At 44.7% G+C, this 26322-nt stretch overlaps 2 protein-coding genes across 10 annotated transcripts in view; one reads left to right on the top strand and one right to left on the bottom strand.

Annotated features, from left to right (window-relative positions):
- Positions 1–26322, top strand: part of TPGS2 (tubulin polyglutamylase complex subunit 2) — a 37188-nt gene that overhangs the window by 9703 nt on the left and 1163 nt on the right. Inside the window, exons 3-8 of one of the 9 annotated variants that reach the window (XR_003256938.1) lie at positions 3474–3561; positions 5962–6093; positions 7783–7896; positions 9420–9580; positions 10087–10193; positions 11597–11678. Coding sequence is in view for 6 of the 9 variants with exons in the window: in XM_026087094.1 (XP_025942879.1) it covers positions 3474–3561; positions 5962–6093; positions 7783–7896; positions 9420–9580; positions 11597–11839 (738 nt within the window). In the remaining 3 variants the exon portion in view is untranslated. Of the gene's footprint in view, positions 1–3473; positions 3562–5961; positions 6094–7782; positions 7897–8694; positions 8821–9419; positions 9581–10086; positions 10194–10944; positions 11097–11596; positions 13202–17121; positions 17647–26322 lie in introns of those variants that run through there. The other 8 variants (XR_003256939.1, XR_003256940.1, XM_026087097.1 and 5 more) reach the window with 8 other exon arrangements.
- On the bottom strand, positions 14921–25912 carry LOC112976154 (aquaporin-7-like). Its single transcript, XM_026087101.1, has 6 exons — positions 25761–25912; positions 22446–22572; positions 19382–19519; positions 18485–18603; positions 16678–16895; positions 14921–15080 (listed from the first exon to the last, which is right to left on the bottom strand). Exons 1-6 carry the CDS (start codon positions 25848–25850, stop codon positions 14921–14923), a joined length of 852 nt encoding a protein of 283 aa, XP_025942886.1. The 5' UTR covers positions 25851–25912.

Raw genomic sequence — 26322 nt, 5'->3', positions numbered from 1 at the left:
TGCTTGAAGTGAAGCTATTTTTGATATATAATGGTCTTGTTTTTCTGACCTCTGCTGTCAGAAGACCACTGTTTCGAGGTCATAAGGTCCTGTGGCTGAGCATAATGTGACAGATCAGTCAGTCCTTTCTGTCACGTGGGAGAGGTGGGTATTAGTAAAGCCTTCTAGGATTTTGGATAGGCCCCAGATCTGCTCTGATCAGCATTTTCCGCCTTTGTATTCTGCCCCATCATTTGGAAAAGGGTCATACTTAGGAGGGTCCTAAAATAACGGTAAAGTGGAGAGGGCAGCCATTTGGAGGAAAGTGCACGTGTTGATCTTTCCCTCCAGAAAAGGAGAATTCAGTGCAGAAGGCCTATCCACACATATCTCTTCGTGCAGAGACCAGTCATTCCAATGGATCTGGTTCTCCTGCTTACAGGAAGAACCCCATTGAAGTCAAGAGAGCTGTTCCCATATATATTTTTATTGCTGGGGTAGTTTAGTTACAATTGGATGGTTTGCAAATGGACTAGAAATGCTGTGTAAACATTTGTATTCTTGTAAGTTTTGGCAGCAGGTCTGTCATATTTTCTTTCTTCATAGTTTTAAACCTACTCACCACACTTACAGCAACAGCGTGAAAGTAGAAGGGGTGAAAGTGCAGCATGAAATTGTTTAGCACTGAGAGGAACCCATAGATTAAGGTGTGTTTGTTAAAGGCATTTGAAGAACTTCAGATATGTCCACGTGGTTCAGTAATCTTCTGAAACTTACCACCAGAGCTTTGGCCATCAGCATGACCTTATCAAATGACAATAAATTCTTTTCAAAACAAAGCTTTTATGGTATCAGATTCTCTGCTTTAATACCTGTTGCCTCTGGAGATTTTCTCAAGCTGGGTTAGAAAAACACTGTGCTGGTGACCAGGCTGATGACAGGGCAAGTAAAGTAAACTGCCCTCTGGCAAGCTGCAGAGCCGTTAATATCTGGAACTCATCAATAGCAGTCTGTAGGCATAAATGGATATGCCTAGGAAGCAAATTACTTAACATGTAGGATTGAAGATTGTGGGTGGGTTAGAGACTCCTGCATTGTGTATGTGCTACAGTTTAGGGGACAGACGCTACAACAACTCAGTGAATATGAACATAAATAGGGCTTTAATAGGCAGAATGGCCACCCTGATCCTTGGAGGGGATGTGGACAGGAGGAAGCCAGAGCCCTTCCTTTCTCATGCCAGTCACTGACGACCACAGTTCAGCACCACAGSTGGATGTGTGGCTTGGAGGTAGCTCCTGCTGGATAGGTGTGTTGAGAGACAGAATCAGGGCAGATAGTGGGATATGCRTAAGTGGCAGACATGGGGAAGACTCTGATCACCATCTCTCAGATTTTATAAATTTGTGGCCCAGATTAAGTAGAGGTAAATGAACTGTGTGTGCCTGAAGGTTGTTTTGCTGCCTTAGATACTAATTAGCAGGTTCTTCCTTTATTTTATATGGATTTGAGTGTTAAAAGTTTTAGCAGCTGTGAGGAAGTAGCCCCAGCAGAAGGACAGTATCAGAAAGCTGTTAGCATCTGGCACCTCTCTGCTTGCTCCAAAGTGATTCAGTAACTGCTCCAAAATCCACCCAGGCCTCTGAGGCCAGACTGTGAATACTCACCTGAACAGCATCTTGATTCGTGGCAGGATAAGCCTGTACAGGGACATCACTGCTGACCCTTTAATGCACATAARGTTTGTTATTCTGAGTTTCCTTGCTTGGAGGTATCAAACTCACTATGCAAAGAGCAGGCCATCTGCTACAGGATTTCTTCTAAACTAGCCAAATGAAAGAAAAATAACTTTTTGGAAAAAGTGGGAAAATCTGGTCACAAAAATACTTGAATCATCAGGTGTGTTGTTTTGCAAATCTCACACCTGTTAATTTTCCCTGTTCAAGTCCAACTCCCAGAGTCCTGTCACTATATACAAATCTCAGATCTATGTTTTAAAGAAGACATTGTCTGTCCTCATAGTTTATCTGCAAAGCTTGACTCTCAAAGAGCTTATTTGTTTCTTTGTTTCTGAGAAGAATTAAAAGCACATGAGATTGAATAGGGAAAACGGTGACAAGTTGCAACTTGAGAGGTTCTGGCTGTAATTAGGAAAACTTTTTCACAAGGAAGGTGGTACAGCCCTGGGACAGGTCAACACAGAGGTTGTGAAACCTGCATCATTGGAAACTTTAAAGATTCAGCTAGACAAAAGCCACAGCCAACCTGATGGGGTGCATTGGCAGTAGTCCTACTTCAAGCAGGAGGTTGGACTGGAAGTCCAGAAGTCTTTTCCAGAAGTCTTCCAGAAGTCTTTTCCAACTAGCAATTCCATGCTCATCTGTTAAAACCTCTTAATCATTAAACTATCTTCAGTTTTGGAGCCTGGTCCGTGCTTTTGGAGCCTTGAGGTTAATAGTACTTTAAATGTAAACTCACTTCAGTATTTTTCATTCTCTTGTTTTTACTAAAACTGTTGCAAACAAAACAGATAACTTGTGTGTCATATGTTTCTTGTCTTAAAACTTGACGTGCTTCTATACTGTTTCATTTTGTGTTCTTGGAACATCAACAGGAATGGGGGTCACTGGTCAGGGCCTAGTCCTGTCAGAAGGAACAGTGTCTGCAATTGCAGATAGCTCTATGGGCTTCTCATTATGCTGAGAACTAAGCCTATACTCTTCCCTCGTAGTATTTGTTGCTTAGATAGAGAGGCTAAGTTAAGAAAAGCTCCTTCCACACAAAGATCTGTGTAGAGAAAGCATCCTGGTTCTTAGAAGCTCCCAACAGCTCACTGGAATTGCCTCTTCCACTTTTGGCTCAGGAGGAAGCAGACTTAGGAGCCCCAGACAAGTGCCAAAGTTTGATGGGATGAAGGCAGGCCAGGAGGTTTGTGAGACTGGCTTTGTGTGTGTGTGTGTTTGTAGACATCTTATTAAGTGGACCGTCAAACCTGCTTGAGTATGTGTGACTTGAGTCTGCGGAGCTCTCACCTACTTGGAATTGAAAGCCCTCAGAAAAAAAAAATCATTATGCAGCTGTTATACATGCTGTAGTGCAACAGGTAGGAGTAGTCTGATTTGCTCTTGTAAGCCATGTATATATATATATAAAAAAGCTGATGGTCCTAATATCTGTGATCTGGGAGTGGGAGTTTCTTTCAGAGGGTCATATGTTGTCTTAGTTGGGGAACAATCCTGAAATAACCCTGTGATGACTGACTGCTCATTGTGAAATTTTCCCAAGTCGTCTTTGTTAATACAGTAGCACAGACTCAAGAAATGTGCAGATTCTCTCCAAGTTTTAAGTTGAGATATTTGGGATGATTTGAGTCATCTTGGAGTTCAGCAAAATGTTTGGTAGCAAATGTTTTTGTCCCTGTGTTCAGTTGCTCATTGGGTTTGAGACACGTCCAGCATTTCTTCATAATACTTTGGCCCTCTTGTGGTTTGCAGAAAAATTCCTGCGTATTGCCAGAGGATTTAAAGAACTTCTATCTGATGACCGATGGCTTCCAGATGACCTGGAGTGTGAAGACTGATGGTGAGTCTATGTGATCCTCTCCATTGATACCCTCATTTCTGTGCATCCAGTCTTTCCTTTGCAGAACCCCTTTAGTTTCAGTCTTTCTTTTTGCACAATCAGTACCTACCTCTCAGCATTCTGCATAAGTCTAAGCAAAAGCACACACACACCAACTCATTTTGAGTGAAAAATTAACACCATGCCTTAACTGGAAAAAAAAATGAAGTAGTCTGTTTCTGCTAGACAGCTTGATCAGTGACTATAGAAAACTGACCTCTGATTTAATAAGTGAGTGCAGTTCTACATGGGATCATAGACTGTTTTAGAGAAGTTCTGGTGAGAAAAAAAGATGAGTGCACATCMGAAGTCCCTTCCTGATCCAACAGAACAAAACCTATTGCTTGCCTGTGCTGGACTCCCACAGAAGAGACTTGTATACTGAACTGAGCAAGTCTTCATGACATAAATACCATTCTGTAGCACATTGGTCATCTGTTGAAATCCAGATTTAGGTGTGTAGTTTAAATCTAGTAATTAGGCTCCCTCTGTAGTTCACAGAGAGGCGGCTTTAGAGAGGACAGTATCCCATCATACACCCGTAGGAGGAATCACCCTCCGATAATGGCTCTTTCTCATTAAATAATATTTGTATACACTATCCAAAGAGACCTGAGCTGTGCATTGATTTTTAAACTGGCAAATTGTATAAAAGGCCTATATGGTGACGTTGTACTAACAACATGATCCCTCTCTCTTTTTCCACTTCCATGATATGAGGATGGAATTTTCCTTCACGTCACATTAGCATGTGGATTACCCACTGTGAGCCATGATGAGTGCTTTAGAAAAGCTTGCACATCAATTAATACCTTCGTTGTCTCTCCACTCCAAGTGGTAGCTTTAATCTGAGGGAAATGAATCTGCCGGAGCTATCTGATTGCTCACATCTTCAAGCCAGAAAGAGAGAGGCAAGGAAGATCGTGACAGTGTTAAGGTCCAGTGTGTCCTCCTAGCTGCTTACATTCTTACCCAACTCAGCTGAGATGGAACATTTGGGATTTTTTTTCTTTTTGAGTTGGTTTCCTGCTTTTCACACAGGTCTCACAACTGGGTTGAAGCCAAAGTCCATCAAGCATCTGAGCAGAGGTCACACAGGTTGTGTTAATCAGCCATGAGAGTAAGACCTTGCTCAGTAACATGGAACAATGTACCAGAGAAGTGCCTGATCTCACGCTTACTGAGATCTGTCGAAGTTTAACTACCAACAACCAGAATTTCTAGCCCTGAGCCTGATTCTGCTCTCCCACCAGCTTAAGTCCATTCACTGGAATTATTTCTGGGGTTACTGGTGGAAGTGAGAGTAGGACCGAGCTTTATTGTTCATCCTTGTGTGGCAAAAATCAGGCAGTTCTTTCGATCTGCACTGGGACCCTGCCATTGTTATCCTGATGCTTGTTGCCTTACAATTAGGTTGTCAGATGAGACTATGGGTACTGCTCGTTTCAGGTGTCAAATACATGCTTCTCCTCTGGAAGCAGAGTTTGTTTTCAGAGACATTGGACACCTACTCTAATACCTGCATTGACACCCTTTGTGTTTCAGGTGAGATTTAGTGTGTTATGACCTCTGAAGAGTCTTGTTTTCAGGGCACACAAGTGCACAGAGCCTAAGGCAGTTCACATAACTGTCTTGTTTGAGCAAGCATCCAACTATGCCTTCTGAGGCCCTTCATGCTGGCATGTGGCTGAATTGGGTGCTTGTGACTTGGTGACTAGTGACAGCACAGATTCCTCAGGAGAGACAGGTGACAAGTCCTCAAGCATTCGTTCAGGAGCACCCATATGCTGCCATACTGGTAATAACCCATGTTGGAGTGGAACCCAAGAGCATGCACCCTGAGCAGGTGCATGGTGTGGAAGAGGATGAGCTGCCCAGTAAGGTGCGGATGGGTGGCATGATTCTTGGAAGGAAGGACAGAAGCATGGAAGAGCATTTTGTGGGGGTGGCTGCAGCTAGCCAGGATTTTTAATAGCCAGTTTCACAGGATTGGGCTGACACAGCTGCATCACAGCCCTAGTCAGCAGTGCAGTTCTCTTACCTGCACATCTCTGAGATGATGACAAATAGAACTTCCCCTTTCCTAGTCCAGATTATAGCAGATACAATCGATAGAGGTCTCTGAGTTGAAATTTCTTTGGTTCTGCAGTGGGGCAGAATCTGCTGACGTAATGTTGTCTGAAAAAGGCTCATTTTTGCTCCTGTGAAGCCTGGCTTGGTTAAGTATCCAGCCTTGCTGGACATACCCATCTCTTCCCCACCTCTGTGTTTTGGAAGGATTTCACTGATGTTTGGGGAAACAAAAATACCTCCTGTGCTTTCCTGATGCTAGGATGTGATTAATGATCAGTCTTATTGCAGATACCCCAATGCCCCTGGGTTCCATGGTGATTAATAGTGTCTCGAAGCTATGTCGACTTGGGGGTTCCTCAATGTACACTCTGCCTAATGCACCAACTCTTGCTGATCTGGAAGATGACACAGATGAGGAAGGTAATGTTCTATTAGCAGGCTAGAATACATGCTTTGCCTCGTCCCCTTTGCTTTGTTAAGATAATGTTAGGGTGTAGAACATGGATATAACAACAGAAAAGGTCACTCCAAGTAGAGATGATTTTTTTGTCTCCTGGGCCATATCTACCATACGTCCTATTAGTCCCCTACAGCCTTGAGAGATGTAGACCCGTATACTGTGGATCTCATGGTGATGTTAACTCTGCCAGTCACTAGTATTATTTCTATATTCTTTGACAGCCAGTCTGCCCTCCTGTTCTGTCTTTTGCCTTTTTAAATTTTTAACTAGGACTTCCTCCAGTGACTCAGTTTATAAATTGTTTCTGTGCTTCTGGTGTTATATAAACAGAAGGTAACAATTTTTGTCTTGKTAGTAAAAAGGCAGCTGGATATGCTCTTCAGAATTGGAAAAACAGCTTTGGTATATGCATTTAAATGTGAGACAACATTGGAAAATGTTGTGTATTTCCAGACTACCTAGAAATGCAAGGCATCCTGCAGATTAAAAAGCAAAAACAATTACCAAAAAACTCCTTTCCTCAGAGCTCTTCCAGTCTAACAAGACTGGAACAAGTAAGAACATAAGACCAGGGCCAGATGTCATGCTGACTCTTTCAAAAAAAATTGCTGTTTGATTTTACAGTCTTGTCGCTGAATCTCTATAGCTCTTGTAGCTTCTGAATGTGGCTGATCTTGAGCTTGTTGGATGAACCTTTATTTCTGCAAATTCCAGTTCTGCTACAGTCCTGGATTCCAGCCACTGGAATAAAATAGGCCCAATTCTGCTTCCATTTAGCCACTCAGAGCCACTGATGTACCTACATGGTACATTGAGAAAAAGTTATGTCTCCCACAAGAGTTCTCATCCTGACTTCCATGGAAAGCTGTTCTTAAGAGTACAACTCTTTATGTCCCCCTTCTTCCTCGGCAGGATTAAAATTCAAAGTGGTCTTTTGCAAGAGTACTCAGCTACATAGTCCCAAAATGGTCCTGCAGAAAAGGCTCTGTGGTGGTGGTTGATCACAAGTTGAATATGAGTTAAAATACTTGGCTGTTGAGGAGACTGATGTCATACTGGAATGTGTAAAGAAATATATGTCTTCAAACTCATTAATGTCTTTTGTAAAGAGAAAAGAAAAAACTGTTCTCCCTGTACTCCATAAAAAAAAGAAGGTAGGACAAAAATGGATGTTGGATAGAACAGAGTTAATGTGCTTCAGCTGCAGCAAGGAAGATTCAGGACAGGCATGAGAAAAACTTATAAATGATAATGATGCATTGGAGTTGACTGCCTGGCAATTGTGGCATCTCCAGCACTGGAGGTCTTTAAGAAAAGATCAGACAAACACCTCTCTGGAGTGACATCCATAAAGTGACATCCTGCCTTATCCTGCCTTATGCCAGAGAAGGGCTAGAAGACAATTTGATTTCCTTTCCAGCCATCTGATTTTGATTTTGTGATTTGTTTTCCTACAGGAGAGACTTACTATTTTTCTCACACTTTTTTTAAACATAGGGAAATTAATCCTTTCCAAGAAGCATAAAAATAATATTTTGATGTAGTTCTTCAGTTGATTTATTAATACGTACCAAATAGATTGACTCTTTGCAGCTGAATCAGTCTTTTTCCAAACATATTTCTTGAAGGATTTTTTTCTGTTTTTAAAGGTAATGAAGACAAACCAGAGAAGCCACACTTTGATTCTCGTAGTCTTATCTTTGAATTAGACCCATGCAATGGAAATGGGAAAGTTTGTCTTGTTTATAAGCACACTAAACCAGGTAAGACTGAACAGAGTGTAGTTAGTCATCTGTTGCTGCAGGTTGTGTCTGGGGGACAGATATGTAGTATTATATCTTACATTTTTTATCTTCATTACATTTGTAGATGAACATTTACTGGAAAGTCATGGCTGCACTGAACGCAGTGGCCAAACCTTACAATGACTTAGCTGGAGCTAACATTTCCTTCCTTTTAATGTTTGAGTCAGAGTTATAACTTGCGATTTCTGCAGGCAAAGCATATTTACATATCAAAACAGCAAAACACTCACATATGACCTACGGACAATCGTGTTGAAATACTACAGAGCTTAGCCATTCATCTATCTCCGGCTACTTGCATGTCTCAGAATACTTCCCTCACATTTTGATAAGGAAGGGTGTATTTTGCTCAAGAAGCAAAGGTTGGATGGCAAAAAAAGTCCTCAGCCCACTGAGACAGTTTTAGACTGGTTCTGCCACCTTGCGCATGGATGCCATGCCTCTAGGTGCCAACTAGGTCAGAATTTGRCAGGGAGGGTCAAATGGGAGAGCCAAACCAAGCTTTCTTTTGACGAGTACGCAGAAAGTTGTTTTCAGTCAAGGACTAGTGAAACACCCCAATTACTTGTAAAGTAGCAGTCATCTGACATTCAAAGTGCACAGGTCACTATGTGTACACGTTTACATACACTGTGTGTGGGTGTGCACGTGCAACCTGTTCTTAGTAAAACCCTTCCATTATTATCTTGTGCTTGTAATTGGGTGTGGCTAAAATTCCCAGGACCGAAACTTCTGACTTGTCTTCTTGCCTTTCAGTGTTAATGACTTCAGCCCACTGAGTGGATGACCTGGGCAAGAGGAGGGAACCTTGTTTACAGGTGTTGATGTCAGCATAGGAGGCATTGTGTTTAACTAGCAGTGTTCAGAGTCTCAATTTATCAAGTAAAGTCACTTCTTTTTATCCCTGCTAATCTGACTGTGATTTCTTCTAAGGAAGTTGCCCCCCAGCGAAATATTTAATCATTGTGGAAAGTCTTTGCAAAATGTGTTTTTGTTGGCAGCACACACTCCCATGACTTCCAGACTCTGGACTCTACTCAGTAATCCAGATGACTGACTACTAAGATAGTTACTGTTTTTACTTTGCAGGGCAGATAAATGTTTGCAATAATCGTACTTTGAACTTGTGTTACAAAATACTGTTGTCCAAAGATGCTCCACCTGGAGCATCAGTCCCAGGTGGGGAAAGAATAGTGTACCATCCATTTTACAGTGGGGGAAGTGTATAATGTCTACTGCGTGAGTGTTCAGTAAGGCTGAGAGCAGAACCAAGACCCCTTCAGCCCCCATGCTCTAACCATTCAACCATGTTGCCTCTGGATAATTGTATATGTTAATCAGGGATGCTGTCTTTTAGAAGCCTTTTGGATAAGTATGTCAAGCCTTTTGGATAAGTATGTTGTGTCTCCCAGCTGATGCTGGCCAGGAGTTGATCTCTATCATTGCAAAGCAGCAACATAAATTTTGTTTCCTTTTTCTAGTTGTCTCCCCAGACACAGAGATATGGTTCTTGGACAGAGCTCTATATTGGCATTTCCTCACCAAAACCTTCACAGCCTACTACCGCCTGCTCATCACCCACCTGGGTCTTCCACAGTGGCAATATGCCTTCACCAGCTATGGGGTCAGCCCCCAGGCCAAGGTAAGACAGCAGGATCCAGCTTGTCAGTATTTAAAGTAAATCTGGACCAGAAAACACCTTTCTACCTTTTGACAAGCAGTCTGCAGGCTCAGGTAGGCCCTCCTAGTGAGCCATGGGAAAGTCCATGAGCCTTTCCCCGCTAGGCATGTTACAGTCATTTATTTACGTGAGCAAAGTCACTACTGTTGTGTTGACTCTGCTTTTTTCACCTGAGTTGGGCTCTGTCTCTGACCTCTGATAGCAGGTGGTAGAACCCCAACTATTTCTGTGCTTTCTGGGCTCTGAAGCCATCCTCTACTTCCATGACTGCCATCAAGTGAAGAGATATAAGGGCATTCATCCCCACAGCTATGTAAGGTTTGTCTAGATCAGCTTTCTGGGCATTGCATGGAACAAGAGCTGTCTGGGTGAAGAGGGAGGTCTAAGTACACACTGGACAGAAACCCAGAGGAGGACTATGAGCTTTAGCCTTATAAGGGGTACTAATCCCTTTCCGTCCTCCTCAGTCACAGAGGTGCCCTGCGGAGATGGTGCCCAAAAGAGCAATTTAAATCCCAGCAGTTCCAGAAGTACTTGTGGGAGAGTACAGCTTTCATGCTGTTCCCTGCTCCAGGTACAGCCTGCTGGCCAGTCCAGCTCATTATTATTATTAAAATTGCTATTCTACTCTGTCAGAACCCTGCTATTAGAGACCTACCATTCCTCTGTGCTCGACTGGGCATTCAGCCCCAACCCAGCTTCCACCTTGTGGAGAGTCAGGAAATGGAGCCRTTAATACAGCTGAATACAGCGCATAAGCCTGTGCAATGTTTGTGCATGCTGGCAAGGCCTGGTGGGTCTTGGTCAGTGTTCTGCCCTTACCTGTATTGATGACATGATATTCCTTGGTCCCTGCCTCAACCCTGTGCATGTATCAAAATTACTCACTAAAATCACTGCCTGCTTCCTGTCTATCAGTGCCTGCAGAATTTGGCTCTTTGTATTTCTGGGTTCTTCCCTGATGTACTGTGCTCTACCTTATCAGTCAGGGCTGTGTGCATGGTACTCTAGCATATACCTGTGCTCTGCCTTTCTGTAGCTTTCCTGCTAGAACATTTTGGTACGTTCAGTATATTCACAAACCTTAGTGAAATCACTCGTGTATTCCCTAGCCATTTCACAGCTTTTGTTAAATTATATCCTCCTAATATGTTAACCATTATCATCTTCAAAGGTCTTTAAGGATGATATATTAAAGCCTTTTTCCATTATGCAGTACATTAACTGATTGCCCTCTATATTTTTCTATTGATCTTCTGTTTATCTTGTTCAGCATTTCGTTGAGGGTGGTTTCAGTGGGGTTTGTAATATCATATCCCCTACAGTTTCATTTCCTGACTTCGTGCAATGGACAACTGATAGGAAGAGCACTAAGAGATGGGAACTGCAGGGCATAACATTACGGGGGAATCTGGGAACCAAAAAAMTGTATTATGATCACTTCTAGGCATAAAATAAGGCAGAAGAGAAACAACATATATCCTTTGTGTAAAGAGTTAAAAAATCTGTATCGTATATGTGAAGGGAGGGAGGGAGGCTGTATTTTAAGTAGTACAACTAGTTTGGTTCTGTTTCATAAGCACTCTTAAATTCCAGATTTTTTAAATCCTTTCTGCTTCTCTGAATCTAAATAAATGTGGTTTAGTTTCATCCCCTCCTCTTGCATTTCCTCCTGTTGGTTTAAGTCAGAAGTTGCTCCTGATAGGAGTTACACTGCAAGAAAGGTAGTTTTAGGTTTGTGTCTGGTTCTCCTCTTCCCTCTCTGGAATGTGGGGCAGTTCCAGGGCTGTAGCTGCAGCTGGGACCATCCTTATCACAGGTCACTTTGCACAATCCAGTAAACTATTGCAAACTGATATGTGTTCCTGCTGCTGTATGATTAAAACCAGGTCTTGGGGATGAGGGAAGAGCAGGGAGGGAATGTCTAATGGCAGCTTCATTTTTAACATCCTCCTTCCCCACCATCCTGCCTTTCAGCAATGGTTTAACATGTATAAACCCATAACCATCAACACAGCTCTCCTTTCTGAAGAAGCTGACTCCTTTGTGAACAAGCTGGACCCCAACAAAGTATTTAAAAGCAAGAACAAAACTCCAGTGATCAAAAAGAAACCGTCCTCCCAGCCAGCAGGCTCCCAAAAGAGCCATACTAGCATGACATCCTCCAAGACTTCCTCACTACCTGGGAATTCTTCAAGGAAGCGAGACCCCCAGATCTGACCCTGGACATCATTTGCAATAAGCTTTGATGTTCTCTGATGCAGAGTCTAAGAGCTTCAGACCAAGCCCCTTGTTGTGCATGAATAGATCTTCCTATGGAAACTACACTGCAGAATTTGCATGAAATATAACCACAATGTACTTTGACGTGGGAGGGAGGTAGATCCTGGTGGCTTTGAGCAAAAACCTTGAGACACTGATTTGATTCACTTCTGCTACTTGCAGCATGTACTTTTCAGAGGGCATGAAGAAGTCCTTGATGTCACTGCTCTGTAGGGAAGCTATTATTACTGTGCAACTACAGCAGTGAAATGGAAGTAAATGTAAGTCACTATTACTTTAATAGACCCACGCTGAAATACAGCATGTGAGGATATTTCTGCTGTCTCCTTTGAAATAAACCTGCCCTGACCTTGCATGTTAAGGGAGCAGACTGGAACCCACAACACGAAGAAATATCTTCCATTTCAGACAGAATCAAACTCTGCATTTCCCTGTGTTCCTTCCAATCTTCCAACTCTGAGATTCACGGTATAGAGGGACCTGGGGTTTCCGTGTCCCTGCATTGGCCTAGCCACTCATTCTAAAGCCAAGACCACTCCTTGGCCTTCATGCTGTATTCTTTGGGATAGTGAGCTCTGTGTGATGTCCTCTGTAATGAGCCTGGAGGCAACGAGAAGATGCAAGAACCCTCACTGCCTCTGCTTTCTCCCCTTGTGAGAASTGGCTGGGGACTGCTAAGCCAGGGCAGCTCCAGCTGCATCAGTGGTGTTAGACTGTTGTAAGCCAAGAGGACACCTTGATTTGTCACACATTCATTTGCAAAGTTGAGCATTCAAAAAGTCTTTATCACTTATTAACTGGACAGGATCTGACCAGGGGCCATTGAGATCCTACAGCCCTAGAAGGCTCTGATGCTATTTTCTATACTGTAAGTTTTCAGGTAAAACTGCACTTTAACCCATTCATTTCTGGTTTTCAGTAACATCTGACTGTTTCCATTAATTTTCTATGCCATTCAGTCTTCTTAGATATGCTGGAAACACATCATAGCAGCCCGCCCATTCTGTGCCTAAGTAGGGAATGCAAAGTCACCATCTCCAAGCAAGTATTGATTATTTAAACAACAACATGTTTTATTTATGAAACAGTTGCATAATTGCATAAGACCAACCTACCTCACAGGGATGTTGTGAGGCTTTCACGAGCGTTTATGGCCTTCGGAAAGACCAAGCCACCCTGTAAGTGCTTAATAGTATTTTAATAAAGATTTGAATATTTTCCTGCAGAGTGACTGGATATTTGAAGATGCCTTTGGGAGCACATGCACAAGAATGTATGGTAACAGCAGTATGCAGGATGAATTGTTTTTTATTGTGATAGAGAATCCCCCAATGAAAAAGGATTGGTTACAGTGTCTTTAAGCTGATCCCACCTTGAGCTACTCCAAAGTTCCCACTTTAGTTCACACAGACCAAAAGTCTCATCTGTATGACAGCAGCTCCACTTCTGTCCTATGCTCACCATTCAAAATCTGTGCAACCATCAGCCCCAGCTCTGCCATGCTTTGCTCTCTTCTTGCACTCCCTGTATCCCACCTTCAAATGTGGCTGCTCAAAGAACCCTCCAAAGGTTGCCTGGAAGCTGCCTTCTCACATCCCCTACACTAAAGAAAATCCTCTAATGCTCTTCAGCCCTCTTAAGCTGATGTGCATCTTTTGCCAGGTGAAGGTCCTGCTGTAACTGCTTTAATAACACAAGATCAGTTCTAATGAGGAAGCAGGGATGTTAATATCTACCACCCCACCTCATGCCACAGTGGTACATTGATAGTCCCTTTAACAGTGAGATGTGAATAATCAATTGTCAAAGCCATTAAATGCCAGTTTCTGGGATTCTGCGCAGTAGTGATGGTCTATCGCATCCTACCCTTGCAGAGCCCTGCGTTGTGTGCATTTGCAGTACCCAGCCCTGGAGCCTCAGTCATTTGCTTGACATATATACCAGATTTGCTTAAGAATTCTCCAGAGGAGTTAAACTATATCACCTGGTCTGTGAACAGGCAGCTTTTGCTATTGTTTTACTTCTAGTCCAATGCTTTCTCAGACTTGTAAGGCTGTTGCAGGCCCTTTCTGTAGTTCAGATGGAAGTGGCAGAATTCCTGCTGAAGTACAACAGTCTCTTGCCATGTTTCTGGTGCAGTCACAGTGGAGAAAGGCTCTTCCTTTGTCTCATCATTTTGACATGCTGTCAAAGAAGTTGTCTTAATCCTTTTGTATGCTGGTAGTTAAAGTCTAACCCATCAGTAAGAAACATGTTTTCACTGTGCCAACATAGCCCAAAACATCTCCTAACCTGTTCCAGCAGAACTGTACAAGGAATCACAAGACCCTGTAGTTTACAAATTTTTCAGTGCTTGCTGAATGTTCAGACAAAAAAAACAAAAATGAAATTTCTATTTCAGACTGTCAGTTCCCTTGCTTTTCTTTGTGCCCTGCCAGAGTAGATGTTAGTGTGTCAAATTAGCAAATGGAAGCAAATCTAAACCTGTGGTTCATTAGTATAGTATCTATCTCTTACTAAAGAATATTCCTGATCAACATTTCTTTAACTTGTTCCTGCCACTGTGAAGGTGTTCCCTGTGTTTTCACTGGCATGATCCCCTGACTAATACTTATTTTGTGCCTAACTATTGGATTTTGTATTTATTTTGGTTGCTATAGACTTTCAAGTATCTGGAGTCTTGCAGCTCTGCTTTGCTTTTCTCTGGAGTGTGATTTTTCTTTTTTTTTTTCAATAAGTTTTTACACAGCGAGTTTGAAAATTTTCTTTGGGTCATAGACAAGTGTAGCCCTATCCAGGTCTTCCCAGTGTCTCAGAGACCCAGTTTGTCTGGTTGAGCAGAATTGCTTTATTAAAAACTTGTCTCTCATTTCTCCATGTGCAGGAATACATAACACTGCCATACATAATGGTAGTGTCATTGCACATGCTGGTATCCATTCAGTTACCTTTTGACTGTCAGTGCACATGGTCCAACTAAGCTTTCCTTTCAGGCCCTTTCCTCAGGGCACGTGGCTGTCACATCCTAGAAATCTCCACGTCTGGCTGTCTTTTCTCATTTCCACTTTCCAGGACAGGCTGATTGTGAAAATCAATAAAGAGTTTGTGGATTAAAACACCAAAAAGACTTCCCAGTGTTGGAGCTACGAGTGGGATCCACCACCAGCCATGTCCAGCCCTAAAAGGAAACACAGAACAGGCTTCTGATGAGCCAGACACAAACCACTGCCCTGCTGCTGCACGACATAAAATGAGTTGAGCTAAGACTGCTAGGGCAAAAGTGAGCTATGTAAGCAAAGGYGTTTAGTGCCTTCCCACATGCTGGCTCTTCCAGCAGCAGCTCCCAGAGTCTGTGGGTCTCCCATACATCTTATGCCACATCTGCAAGCCCATTGCAAATCTCCTGGGTACTCTACCATTTCTGAAATGAAGGACAAGTAAATTGCTCCCCTGTGATCTTTGTTGATGTGGGGTGCAGTTCTACGCTAGCAAAGTTATCTTTCCTTGCAGTAAATAACTTCCAACGAGAATTTCATGAGCGCGGTATTTTTCACTGCCAAAGAGCTGGCTACCTGAAAGTCTCAGGGACTCTAAGGGCTTAACACAGAATCTGCTCAGTCAAAGAAAGGATCTTTTTGGTTTCCATGGGCTTCGTGTCATCGCGTATGAAATCCATGGGCTCTCCATATCGTTGTGTGTAGGAAGTAGATAGCTTCCACTACTGACAGACACAGAAAGCATAAGCAATGTGCGTGAAGGATCATGGAGAGTGGGGAAATTAACCCAAAACTGCTTCCCAAAGCTGTGGTTTAACCACAGGATTCATCCTCCTACCAAGAATTACACTTTGCAGGATGCCTTAAACAGATTAACGTTCACCTTTCATTCATKCTACCACTCACAGCATCACACCATAGCCACACAAGCACATAGTTGTTGTAGTGCTAGCAAAATGCAGTTTGGTTTTCAATTATTTCATCTTCATCTGCTGCTTTAGAGAAAGCCAGGTGGCTAACCTGACACAGATGGCTTAAACAAATTCTGCATCCATTGGTCTAATTGCTGGTGGAAGAGTCATTCTCCCTATTGGTCTAGGAAACTAGCTCTGCGCTGTCTGCAGGTTTTCTACTCTCCTTAAGAAATAGCCTATGCAATCCTGGTGAATGTGACTGCCAGACAGAGACACACCATTCCACCTTCCCCATTTCTAATAACATCTGCTTTTCCTTTACCAAACTTTATAGAGAGGTCAAGCTCTCAATGATATTTTCTTCAAGTTTCATGAAAATGGGCAGCAGGCACAGGAGAGAGACTCTACTAATGCCTTCACCATGGGAAAAGCCGTAGCATGAGACCCAGTCCTACTAGATACTAGAAGGTAGGGTTTCATCTCCAGATTCAAAAATGTAAATTTATGAGAGCTATTTAGCAATCCAGCTGTAACTACCTCCTTTCAGGTCATCTGAATAACTCTCTGGCTCTCTACTCACTGAAGTAACCAGCTAGATCTCTACTCACCAGTAGACTTCCATGTTGTAGGTGCCTAAATTAAGTATCTGAATGTGGAGCTGAATCCCGTGCTGGAGTTTTGGTGTACTCCAAATTATGTGTGTGCCACACACGGGGCTCCCCTGTGTGCGACCCTCGTTTACTGAAAAGGGAGAGTCCACATTGCAGGCATAGTGTCATTTGGTCGAAAAAATTTGCTTAATTGCTTGGGTTTGTCTGCTCTCTTTTGTGAACTCGGCAGTATAAAATCCAAACAGGTAACTCACGTGAAGACGTCCACTCCCCAGCCGGCAATGGCAGTGAAGACCCTTGGGGGCAGGTCCCGGGAGGGGTTCATGGAATAGCCTGTGTTCATCCCCATCGCCAGGCCAATGCCTAGGACCAGGATACCCGTGAGCAGGGCCTGTGTGCCCTTCAGGGCGCCATTATTTTTCTCATCATGGATGACTAGAATGCCCAAGAACAGCATCATCGTTGCTATAAACTGCAGGAACAGGAAAGGGAAAGCAGGTCAGTAGACAGACTGGCAAAGGCAGAAGGATCACGCTCAACAGAGAGGAAGTGACTTCCCAGACCAGAAGAGCAGGTGGGATTCAAGTTCTGGTCAAGTCAGGGAGGACCCCAATGTTATTGAATTGCTTGCAAAGATGACAGTAAGAGCAGAAACCCGTAGCTCTGGGCAACACTTTGTCATTTGTTTTCTTATGCAGCGAGGACACTGCATGCTCCATAGGAGGCTGAGCAATCAGGTGACCATCTGGAGGCTCTCCAGCTCTCACCATGCTCCCCATCACAGCCAGGCAGATCTTCATCAGCTCAGAAACAAAAGCATGGCTTTCCTCAGACTTGAATTAAATGTGAACGTGCCTTCTCCTGTAGCACTGCAGAGTGTGGGACACACTTGGGAATAACTCCAAATCCTCCGAGGCATCCCCAAAGGAGTGAGTACTCTAACCAGGTGGAAATAATGTCAGGATGGAGATTTTACTGCATGACTGGAACTCAGCAGAGCATTATTGGAGATTACAATGAATAGTTATATAGCTATATCTCATTGGCTTGCTGTGCAGGTGGTTTGCATTCACTGTCAAGCCTTCTGATGAAAAATCTAATGGCAAAAAAAAAAAAACTGAGAGTGTTCTTAATATCTGAGACAAGCTTTTATTCCCCTCTTATTTCTGGGCATCTTGATATTGTGTTATGTGCTGGGAATAAACTGTATTCAATGCCAACTGGCCTAGTCAAACCCACAGAAGTTCAATCCAGACAGGCTGTAATCCTGCAAAGTCAGTCCCAGGACAGCTRTACTGGTTAGGGGTAGCCAGGAGAGCTGCCTGGGAGTGCAGAGTGAGTATAAGATCCAGGACAGGAGGAACAACTCAGGGTTCTCCCCAGAAGCCATGGGAGATGGTTCCTGTCGAAGCTCGGCTTCAAATTTCCCATTGCTTGGGCTGAGCACAAGGGGAAGTGCTTGTAGGGCACTCGGACTGAGCTGAGAAGCATCTTGGAAGTGTTATCCTTTAGGCTTGGCAGTTCTCCTGAGACAAGCATGGGACTGGAAGGAGCAGGTAGGCCTTGGCCTGAGATACAATTTGCAGTGACTTAACCCACCACATGGGGAAAAGGGGACAGATCTGGCCCCACAGCAGCAGACTCTGTTGAGGTGGCTGGAAGAACCAAGTCCCTCAGTCTCCCACATCATCTYGAGGGACCATGCAGATGAGGTCTCATGCTTGGAACTTTCCTCCTGTTAATGCTCTCTTGAGCACAGCTTGTACCAGCGCAGTGACCTGTGCTGGCCACACTTTGGGCTGTAATCCTGACTGAGTCCTCCCCTGACCCAGGCTATTCTCCCAGCCTGAGTGCGATTGCTATGCTCCTGCTCCCCAACTTAGCCACCAAGCTACCTTGAACCCTACCTGCAGCTGGACACTTGTCAGGACAGTGGGCTCCTTGGAGCTAGGGTTGTGCTTGGGTCTGCACACATAGCACTGTGGGGCCTCTGTGCCAGACCTGGAATAGTGCCTATTGCCATTCACCTTCTCCTAGCACATCACAGCTGTCCCCACTGACCTCTGTGAAGAAGCCCCCTATCAAGGACATATAGGGAGCAGGGTAAGTGGAGAAGATCCCCGCCGTGGCAGTTGGACCCGTCACTGTAAAGTTCCCCTTGGTATAGTCGTACAGTGCATCTAGGAGAAAGGGAGTTAGGGGAGTTAGCAACAGCAGCCAGCACGGAGTTCATCGCRTGTGACATGGACAGATGTCTACCCACTGCAGCCAGTACAGACACAACGGGAAAAGAGGCAAAAGGAGATGTGACCAGAGCGACACACCCCTTCCAGAGCATGGTCACTGATCTGTCACCAGCAGACTTTGGTCTGCAGTTGCTTCCTTAACCTGCCAGCTCCCCATCCCTTCTCCAGAWGCCTGGTGGGAGCTGAATGCTCATATTGCACTGGGAGGCTTCCCTCCCTCTGCCCCCCAGAGATTTGGACATGCTGTAGCCAATGGGTTGYGGGTCCTCTGYTCACAAGTCACAAACATGAATAACWGCTGTTCTGTCTTYCACAGTCCAGCTGAGTCCCCCACACAGCTCCAGCTGTGCTTGATGCTTGGTAGCCCATCTAACTTGAGCCCTTGCACTTTCYGATTCAGGTATCACCATGAGAACCCCAGCCACAGTGACTCTGGGCACTGGAGGACTTACAGACCCTTAGAAACACAACACTGCCAAAATGCAGCTACCAGCCTTGAGGCAGGTTTTGGTGGTGGGAATGCCCTAGGCCTTGCATTGGCCTTGAGCTATAATGATCTGTCTCACTAGCCAAGAGCTCGCCCTCCTCACCCAGACCTCATTCTGGGTACAGTAAAGGGAAACATCTTGATGAACTGTGAGCTAAGACTGACATGGTGTCCGCAGCAGTGCCCCCCCACCCCGCCCCTGCCATGATGAAGAAGCAACCATACCATAGTAGATGCCAAAAACAGTAGCTGCTGCCAGAAAGGAGCCCAGGAACTGGCCAAGCAGATAAACTGGGAGCTTTTTCCAGGGAAGGTTCCCTAAAAGGCAGTGTGTGAGGGTAATGGAGGCATTCAGATGAGCTCCTGCAAAATCACAACAAAAGAGAGTAGTATCTGCTCTGATGGACCTGTTCTGGAGCATGCCCCCCATACCACAGGTAATGACCCAGACTTTGCTCCAGAGTACCAAGCACTAAGACTCCCCCAGCCATGGTGGCAGGGTCTCCCTCCTGCACAAAGCTGACCCATTTTCCCTGGAGAGAGGGATGCATCTAGCCAGCTTGGTCCTCCACTGATTTGCATCTCAGATTGTCATTTACACCTGCAGCCTGGGACTTCTACCCTGACCAAAGCATGTAAGAGTGTATGAGCTCACAGCTCATGGGCTGCTGTGGGCCCACACATAGGCAGGTTGAGAACTCCTGYCTGCCTCTGGAGCAGTTTTTAGCTCTGGTTCACTGAGCAGGGTGTGGATCTCCCCTGTGGTTTCCCTGGAACCTGTTAAATACTTGCCCATCACTTTGTCAAGAAAGTCACAGTGGTGGCATCTCCTCCAGCTGGGCTACTGCTAGATGGATGACTGCAATATTCCTACATGAAGCAGGGCAGAGAGCACCTAGCTTTAGTCTTCTAAGAGTTCAGTGTCCTCTTCTTAGCTCACTATAGACCACAAGCTGCTCCCAGAAAGCMGGTCATCTCACTTGTCAGAGGCACCTCTCATGGCATGGCATGAGTCTCCCTCTACATGGGCTTCTCTCTGTTTAGTTTAAAGGGAGCCCAGACCTTAGACCATCACCCACCCTTTATATGGTTACATATACTGGTTACAAATTGTATCCCAAACAATGGAGAGACCTCTCAAACATCTGATAGGCAAGGAGGGTCTGATCCTGGCGGAGCTGAGTGCCCTGAGCTGATGGCAGCTGCAGGCTCTTAGCACCTCTGGGAGCAAGGCATTAGAGGCTGGAGTAACAAACTCTGAAATCAACCAGTGAGGCCCGCATATCTTCATGTTTGTAAAGCAAAACTATACAGGGCTGTCAGCAGCAGATCAGCTTAGCTCTTGGATATCACTGCCTTGAGAAGGGATTAGGACAGCTGTTTCTGCCCAGACCATGGTTACACCTGCTGGTCCAGAGCAGACATGGTCCTCCCCTTGCAGAGTTTGTAATCTTGGACTGCATTTCATTAAACCTTTTAGCACCTAGTTCTCATATAGCACAAGAGCAGTTTTCCCTATTTTGAGGGAACATTTTTTGTGGAGGAGTAGGTATCGCCATGGTGCTGTTGGAGAAAGACTAAGTGGATCCAGGTTCAATTCTGGCTTTGGCCACATAATTCTTGTGCCCTCAGCACAAATCACTTCTGTTCTCCAGGCATAATCTTCCCACAAGTCCAATGGAAATATTTGCTTTGTCCTGTCTAGTAAGTGTAAATTCTGGGTATCAGTAAATGTTCCAGTCTCAATGGCCTTCTCCTCCTTCAGACTCAAAAAGGAGTAAGATCCAGACACACAGCATTTCATCAAAGTGCAAGACAGAGTGAGGTGAAAGTGCATGTGCTGCCTGCTACAATCCCACAATCACAACTGAAATTGGGGGAGACCCCTTTTTCTTTGATCTTCTGATTCCTTGTGGGCATGAACCAGCCATTTCTGTGACCACAAGAAGCATCTTGTGATGTACATGAAGCCAAATCACGATGCCAAGGAGCCCTGATGCCAGCTCCAGAACCAGCCTGTTGCTGACTGAGCTGAGACCTCATCTCAAATGTCACCATAGACTGCAAGGACCCCCTTTGCTCAGCAAACTTTCCCCAGGATGAATCCACCAGTTCCAAATGGACGGGGAGATTAAGAGCTGACCGCTCATGTGGAACAACTTTCTTTTCAAACCTGTCCCCAGCTTTGGGAATCTCTCTTTTCCCACAGCTCAAGAGCAAGGACTTGCTTTAATTTTCTGCCTACTAGAGCCCTTATCTCTTCACTTGGGGCAAATGAATGCAGAAATTGCCCAATTCAAGAGGTAATGCTCTGTCATGTGAGAGATACCATCCTACAGGCCTGAAACACCACCTTGTGTGAGTGCAGGGTGTGCTTGTGTGTGGATATGTGCGCATGGGTGTGGATGATAAGGAGAAAATACCATTCCCTGTTGCAACATCAGCAGCAAGTTCTCCTTTCCAATAAATGATTTACTTCCCCATGGGTCATATTGGCAGCATGTTTTCCAAACTTCTTATCTCCTTGGGCCATGCTCTGATGGCATATTCCAAGTGTCTAATGTGGGCACTGCTGAAATCTTTCTCTGATGACTGTGTGAGAACATGAGCTGGCTAAATCTTTGCCATTGTCTCTGTCCCACTTGCCTCTGGCCAGTCTTTACAAGTGAGCAAGGAGTCTGCACCACTTTGTCAGGGCCCTGAGTGCATCAAGGGGCTCTAATTACCTCTAATGACCAACCTGGAACCMTCTGTCTCTGTAATCCTCCTCTGCAAGCTCTTTCCCCACCACCACCACATGTGTTTGGCTGTTGTGTTCAAGGTCTTCTCTGATATGGTGCAGTTGTGTAACCTTGGGTCAGACAGCTCTGAACACAAGTGAGTTGTGAGCAAGAGCTGTGAAAAGCCTCATCTGGGGCATCTACCCATGCATCCTCTGTCTTGGCTCAGGACATGCATTTAAGATCAGGCTCTCAGCATACTGTAGGTATGCTGTGCCTGCCTTGCACCTTGTTGATCCTGATCTTGCCTTGCCATCTCTACTCCTTGGCTTGGTCTCAAACCTGTCTCACCCCTGCAGGCTTGTCTGGTGATCACTGGATCACAAGGCTGACCCTGGACCTGCTCTGCTCTTCTTGTTTGGGCATGGTGGGACTGCACTTATTGTTGGTGAGGCCACTGCCTCTGCTTGCCATGCTGCCACCTGCAGCTGCACAGCCCAGTCTTGCTGCCCCTGACATATGGCCTTTGCAGGACATAAAGATGTCCTATGCTCAGGTGTCCTACTCACCAGAGATTCCTCCAGCTGCATGGATTCCCAAGGTGACACCAATGCCAAATCCCAAATTGATGCTCAGATATTGCCCAAATTCTCCTCGTCCTAAAGTCACTTGAGCAGCAGAAGACAAGCCAATGAGCTAGTGAATGGAAAAGAAAGGTGTGTTAAAAGCAGTATTACTTCTGTGGAGGACTGGGCTTCCTTGGCACTTTTCCAGTAATACTAACAAATTTCCAAAGGCTCTCCTGTAAAAACTGAGCAAGTACCTGGGTATTCCTTTTTGGTGCCTATCACACCAAACCAGATGCTTTGGTCTGGATTCAGTGCAGGGGACACAAGCCAAAGCTGCCCATACTGAGGTCTGAGGTTCAAATGGGATCACTCACAGTGAAATCAGGGGCGTGAATCCAGAGAGAGTCACCACAGACATCCCAAAGACAGCCCAAGTCAGATGGAATGAGGGCTGGGCAAGTTCTTGTTTTCTTTCTTTTCTTTCTTTTTTACTTTTCTTTTTTCTTTATTAATTTATTGTCTAAAAATGTAGCTTGATCAAGACAAAGCTATTTGCCAAACTTGACTCTAATTTTGGTAACTTATTCTGGCCAAAAACAATGAAGGAAATTCTGGTTTGACTTTTCCTTTCGATGCATATGTTTACAAATTGAAAATGGCCAAGATTTCAATATGTTTTTTAGTGACTAAAAGACAAACAAGAAAAACTTAAAAAGAAATGTAAATACTTTATTTCAGCAGGAAAACACATATTTAAGAAATTGCTCTGTCCTGAAAGTAAATATACTTCACTCTTTTAATGTGGTCAGAGGCTGGAAAAATCATTTATTTTCACAGCTCTTACACAGAAATCTACAGAAAGACAAAGCTTCTTTTGAGGTCTCTGCCTCTCAAACCACTTAGGACTTAGAGTATCCCATACCTTAAACTATACCAGTGTTTATCCAGGGAGAACAAGGACCAGGTAGCATGCTCCTCCAAGAAATAAGTCAGTATGTTCTGCAACACCTCTATTTCTGCTTTGAGCTATCCTGTTTTCACTCAGATCTTTACTTGCTGCTGTGCCTGGATCCAGTCTTTATCTCATGTGTCTGCTCTGCCTCTTCCCCTTCAGATATCACCAAAATCCCCTGTTCCCCAGAGATGCTATTTTCACCTCTCTCATCTACGCAGACCACACTGCATGCTCCACACAAATTTACAGCCTGCACAGTGTGGGCCCTTCTCCCAGTCTGTCTCAGCAAAAGCAGCCTGAAGCAATATCTGGGATATCCCATAACAAAATTTCTTTCCCTGTTTATTTCTGAGCCTTTCCAAAGCCAGATCCAAGAGAATCAAATGCATAAAGGATGGACACACGTTTTGCAGGAATGCATGCAAGTGCAGAGGGAGGGGAGCAGAGCAGGAGACTGCTATTAAAGCTGAACTGAAACTTTTTTATCCTGAAAAAAGTAAGGGACAGGTCAAAGAAGCTATTTTGCAGCATGGATCCAAACCTCTGGTCATTTCTTCTATTCTCATGATCCCAAAGTAACCTTTGTTTTTCCTACCTACCCACTCCCATTTACTCCTGCTGCCTGGCACCCTCCTTTATGAGCATTGCCTGTCTATTGAAACAAGATCCCCTATCCTGGCTGGGTGCTATTGTACAAGTAACAGCCAGTCAGTCAGGAGTCCTAGAGATCAGAGAGGACGTTCGCAGGTGCAGCAAGGGGCAGGGGGCTGCCAGAGAGGCTAGCTTTGGATGCTGGTTGTTATTTGCCACCARCCCTTGATGGGGCTGTTTAGTGTGCAGTGTCCCTCCTCCTACTCTATCATCTCACAGAGCTCAGTGGGGGAAGAGTCAACATGAGTTGCTGGCTCCAAAATCTCCCTTGAACTGTCAGAGTCCTGGGCATGAAGACAAGAATTATTCAGGATCCTCCTCATGCTGCCACCCTGGCAGGACTCCCCTAAAGTTGTTCTTTGTCATCCGGGAAGTTTTGCCACCAAAAACAAAGGTGATGGAAAAGGAAGAATATTTGCTTAGGTCTGGCTGAGGAGTCGCAGATGTCTGTACTCTGATTTCCAATGTGTGTAGAACTACCTGTGCAGTAGGAATGGATTTCAAGGGACTAAATACGCAAGATGATGTGATGAAATGCAAGTATCCTTTGCACATGCAGTTGTCCTTGAAAAAAAAGCACCTTTATCTGTGCAGACAGCTATGTCAAAAGGTCCCCATTTTTATGGAAATCTCCAAGTATGAATTATTTGGATAATCCTCAGCTCTTCTGTGGTGGCCTCTGTGCAAACTAAAGTGCCTTACTCTGCCCAGAATTGCTTACAGGCTAAGTCCAAGTATAGTAAATTAACACAAACAGTTCCTGGACCTCTTCAGAGAGAAGATCTCATTTTGTTATGCTGGGGCAACGCACTGAGGCTCTGATCCCGGCAGGGCGCTGCACCAACACCAGGGATCAATTCTGACTGCAAAGCAACTGCCCCTGCCTTCCTTGCCCTCTCCCTCAAACACCTCTGAAGCAGCCTGAAAGCTCAAAACMACTTCACTTCATGTGCAAGAGATCCCTCAGGCAAGGGGAGAGTTTTTTGTATGATTCAGGACAAACATTATTCATTTGCCAGCATAAGACAACTGAAGGCAAACTCCTGGCATGCTTTACACCTGGTAATTGTGTTTTCTAATGGTGGGTTGTGGCTCCAGAGAGTTTCACAAGCATTAATTACCCTGGCAACACCAGCAGGAAGATGAATGAATGCTGTTTTCATTCCACAGAGAATGTCAGTGGCAGAGGAGTTGAGGATCTGCCCACTGCTCCCCTGAACCCTGCGCAGGATCTCAGGCAGGCATCAGTGGCAGCTGCTCAGCCCGCACAGCCCCCTTTGGCACTGCGGGGAGAAGAGCACCAATTCACTGCCTGGGAGTTTAAGGGGGTTTGTCACAAGTGTTGTGTTGCCCTATCTGACAAGACACCACTGTTTGATTTCATTCAGAGTCTTGTGTTTGTTTTTTCCTAGAAGAGAACAGGAGCAGCCTGTTCATCCCAACCTACTTCACCTTCTCTCGGTGCCCCACCTGCCACTTGCATTGCCTTTTTCCAACAGAAAGTTTTTGACAGATTGTCTACCCTGAACCAAAGCTGCTGTGTGACCAGAGGAGAGTTAAGCAGTAATAACCAGCTGGTGAGCAACACTGAGGATGTGGCAGGAAACCACTGAACTGCTGCTGCAAATGTTTACACTCTCATGCCCCCCCATACACACACATACAAACACATGAATGGACATGCACATCTGGGTCCATCTCCTCCTTACCATCAGGATGAACATCCCCAGTGCTTCTGCCAGCAGCTCCCTGATGGTCCTGTTACGAACCGTGAGTGCTTTCCGAATTTTCTCCAGCATTCTGCTCTCCGGCTCCAGCGTGCAGCTGYGGGAGCTCCTGTTGTGAGAGCAGACTTCATTGCGCTGAGCTAAGTTACCCTTTGAAACTTGGCAACCTCCTTTCACCCTCAGACACCTTCACTCATTTGGTTAACGATGAACAAGTCAATAAAGTAGCAGCCAGCTTTAAAGTCTCTCTCCCCTGCCTTCCGTTTAAATCTAAATGATGAGGATGCAACTTTTCTGCTACGAGTCCCTTGCAAGCTCTGCAACTCCATCCAGGAGCAGTGTATCTCCAGAGAAATGGAGCTCTCATTCTCCATAACCYTTTCCATAGGCACAGAAAATGAATAGCAATTTTGTCTGTGCTCTGCATTATAACCTGCTGGCTGGTGGCTTGGTGCTGTTCTGCTTTAATGGGTGGGATTAGGACTGTTTGCCTGCACTTTGCAGGACTATCCTGCTCATCCCTAGCTGGCAGTGAGGATGCTCT

The sequence above is a fragment of the Apteryx rowi genome, unplaced genomic scaffold (assembly GCF_003343035.1).
Source record: "Apteryx rowi isolate R43461 unplaced genomic scaffold, aptRow1 scaffold_700, whole genome shotgun sequence".
NCBI lineage: Eukaryota > Metazoa > Chordata > Aves > Apterygiformes > Apterygidae > Apteryx > Apteryx rowi.
This window is presented reverse-complemented; position numbering and strand designations above follow the sequence as displayed.

Bases quoted from the DNA above. Each gene is read 5' to 3' on its own strand.
- LOC112976154 (XM_026087101.1), bottom strand. From the start codon at position 25,850: ATGCTGGAGAAAATTCGGAAAGCACTCACGGTTCGTAACAGGACCATC. The intron at 22,573-25,760 runs GTAAGGAGGAGA...TCCATTCACTAG, and splicing joins TGGGGATGTTCATCCTGATG to CTCATTGGCTTGTCTTCTGC. The intron at 15,081-16,677 runs GTGAGTTACCTG...GTTTCCTTTTAG, and splicing joins TGGGGAGTGGACGTCTTCAC to GGCTGGACATGGCTGGTGGT.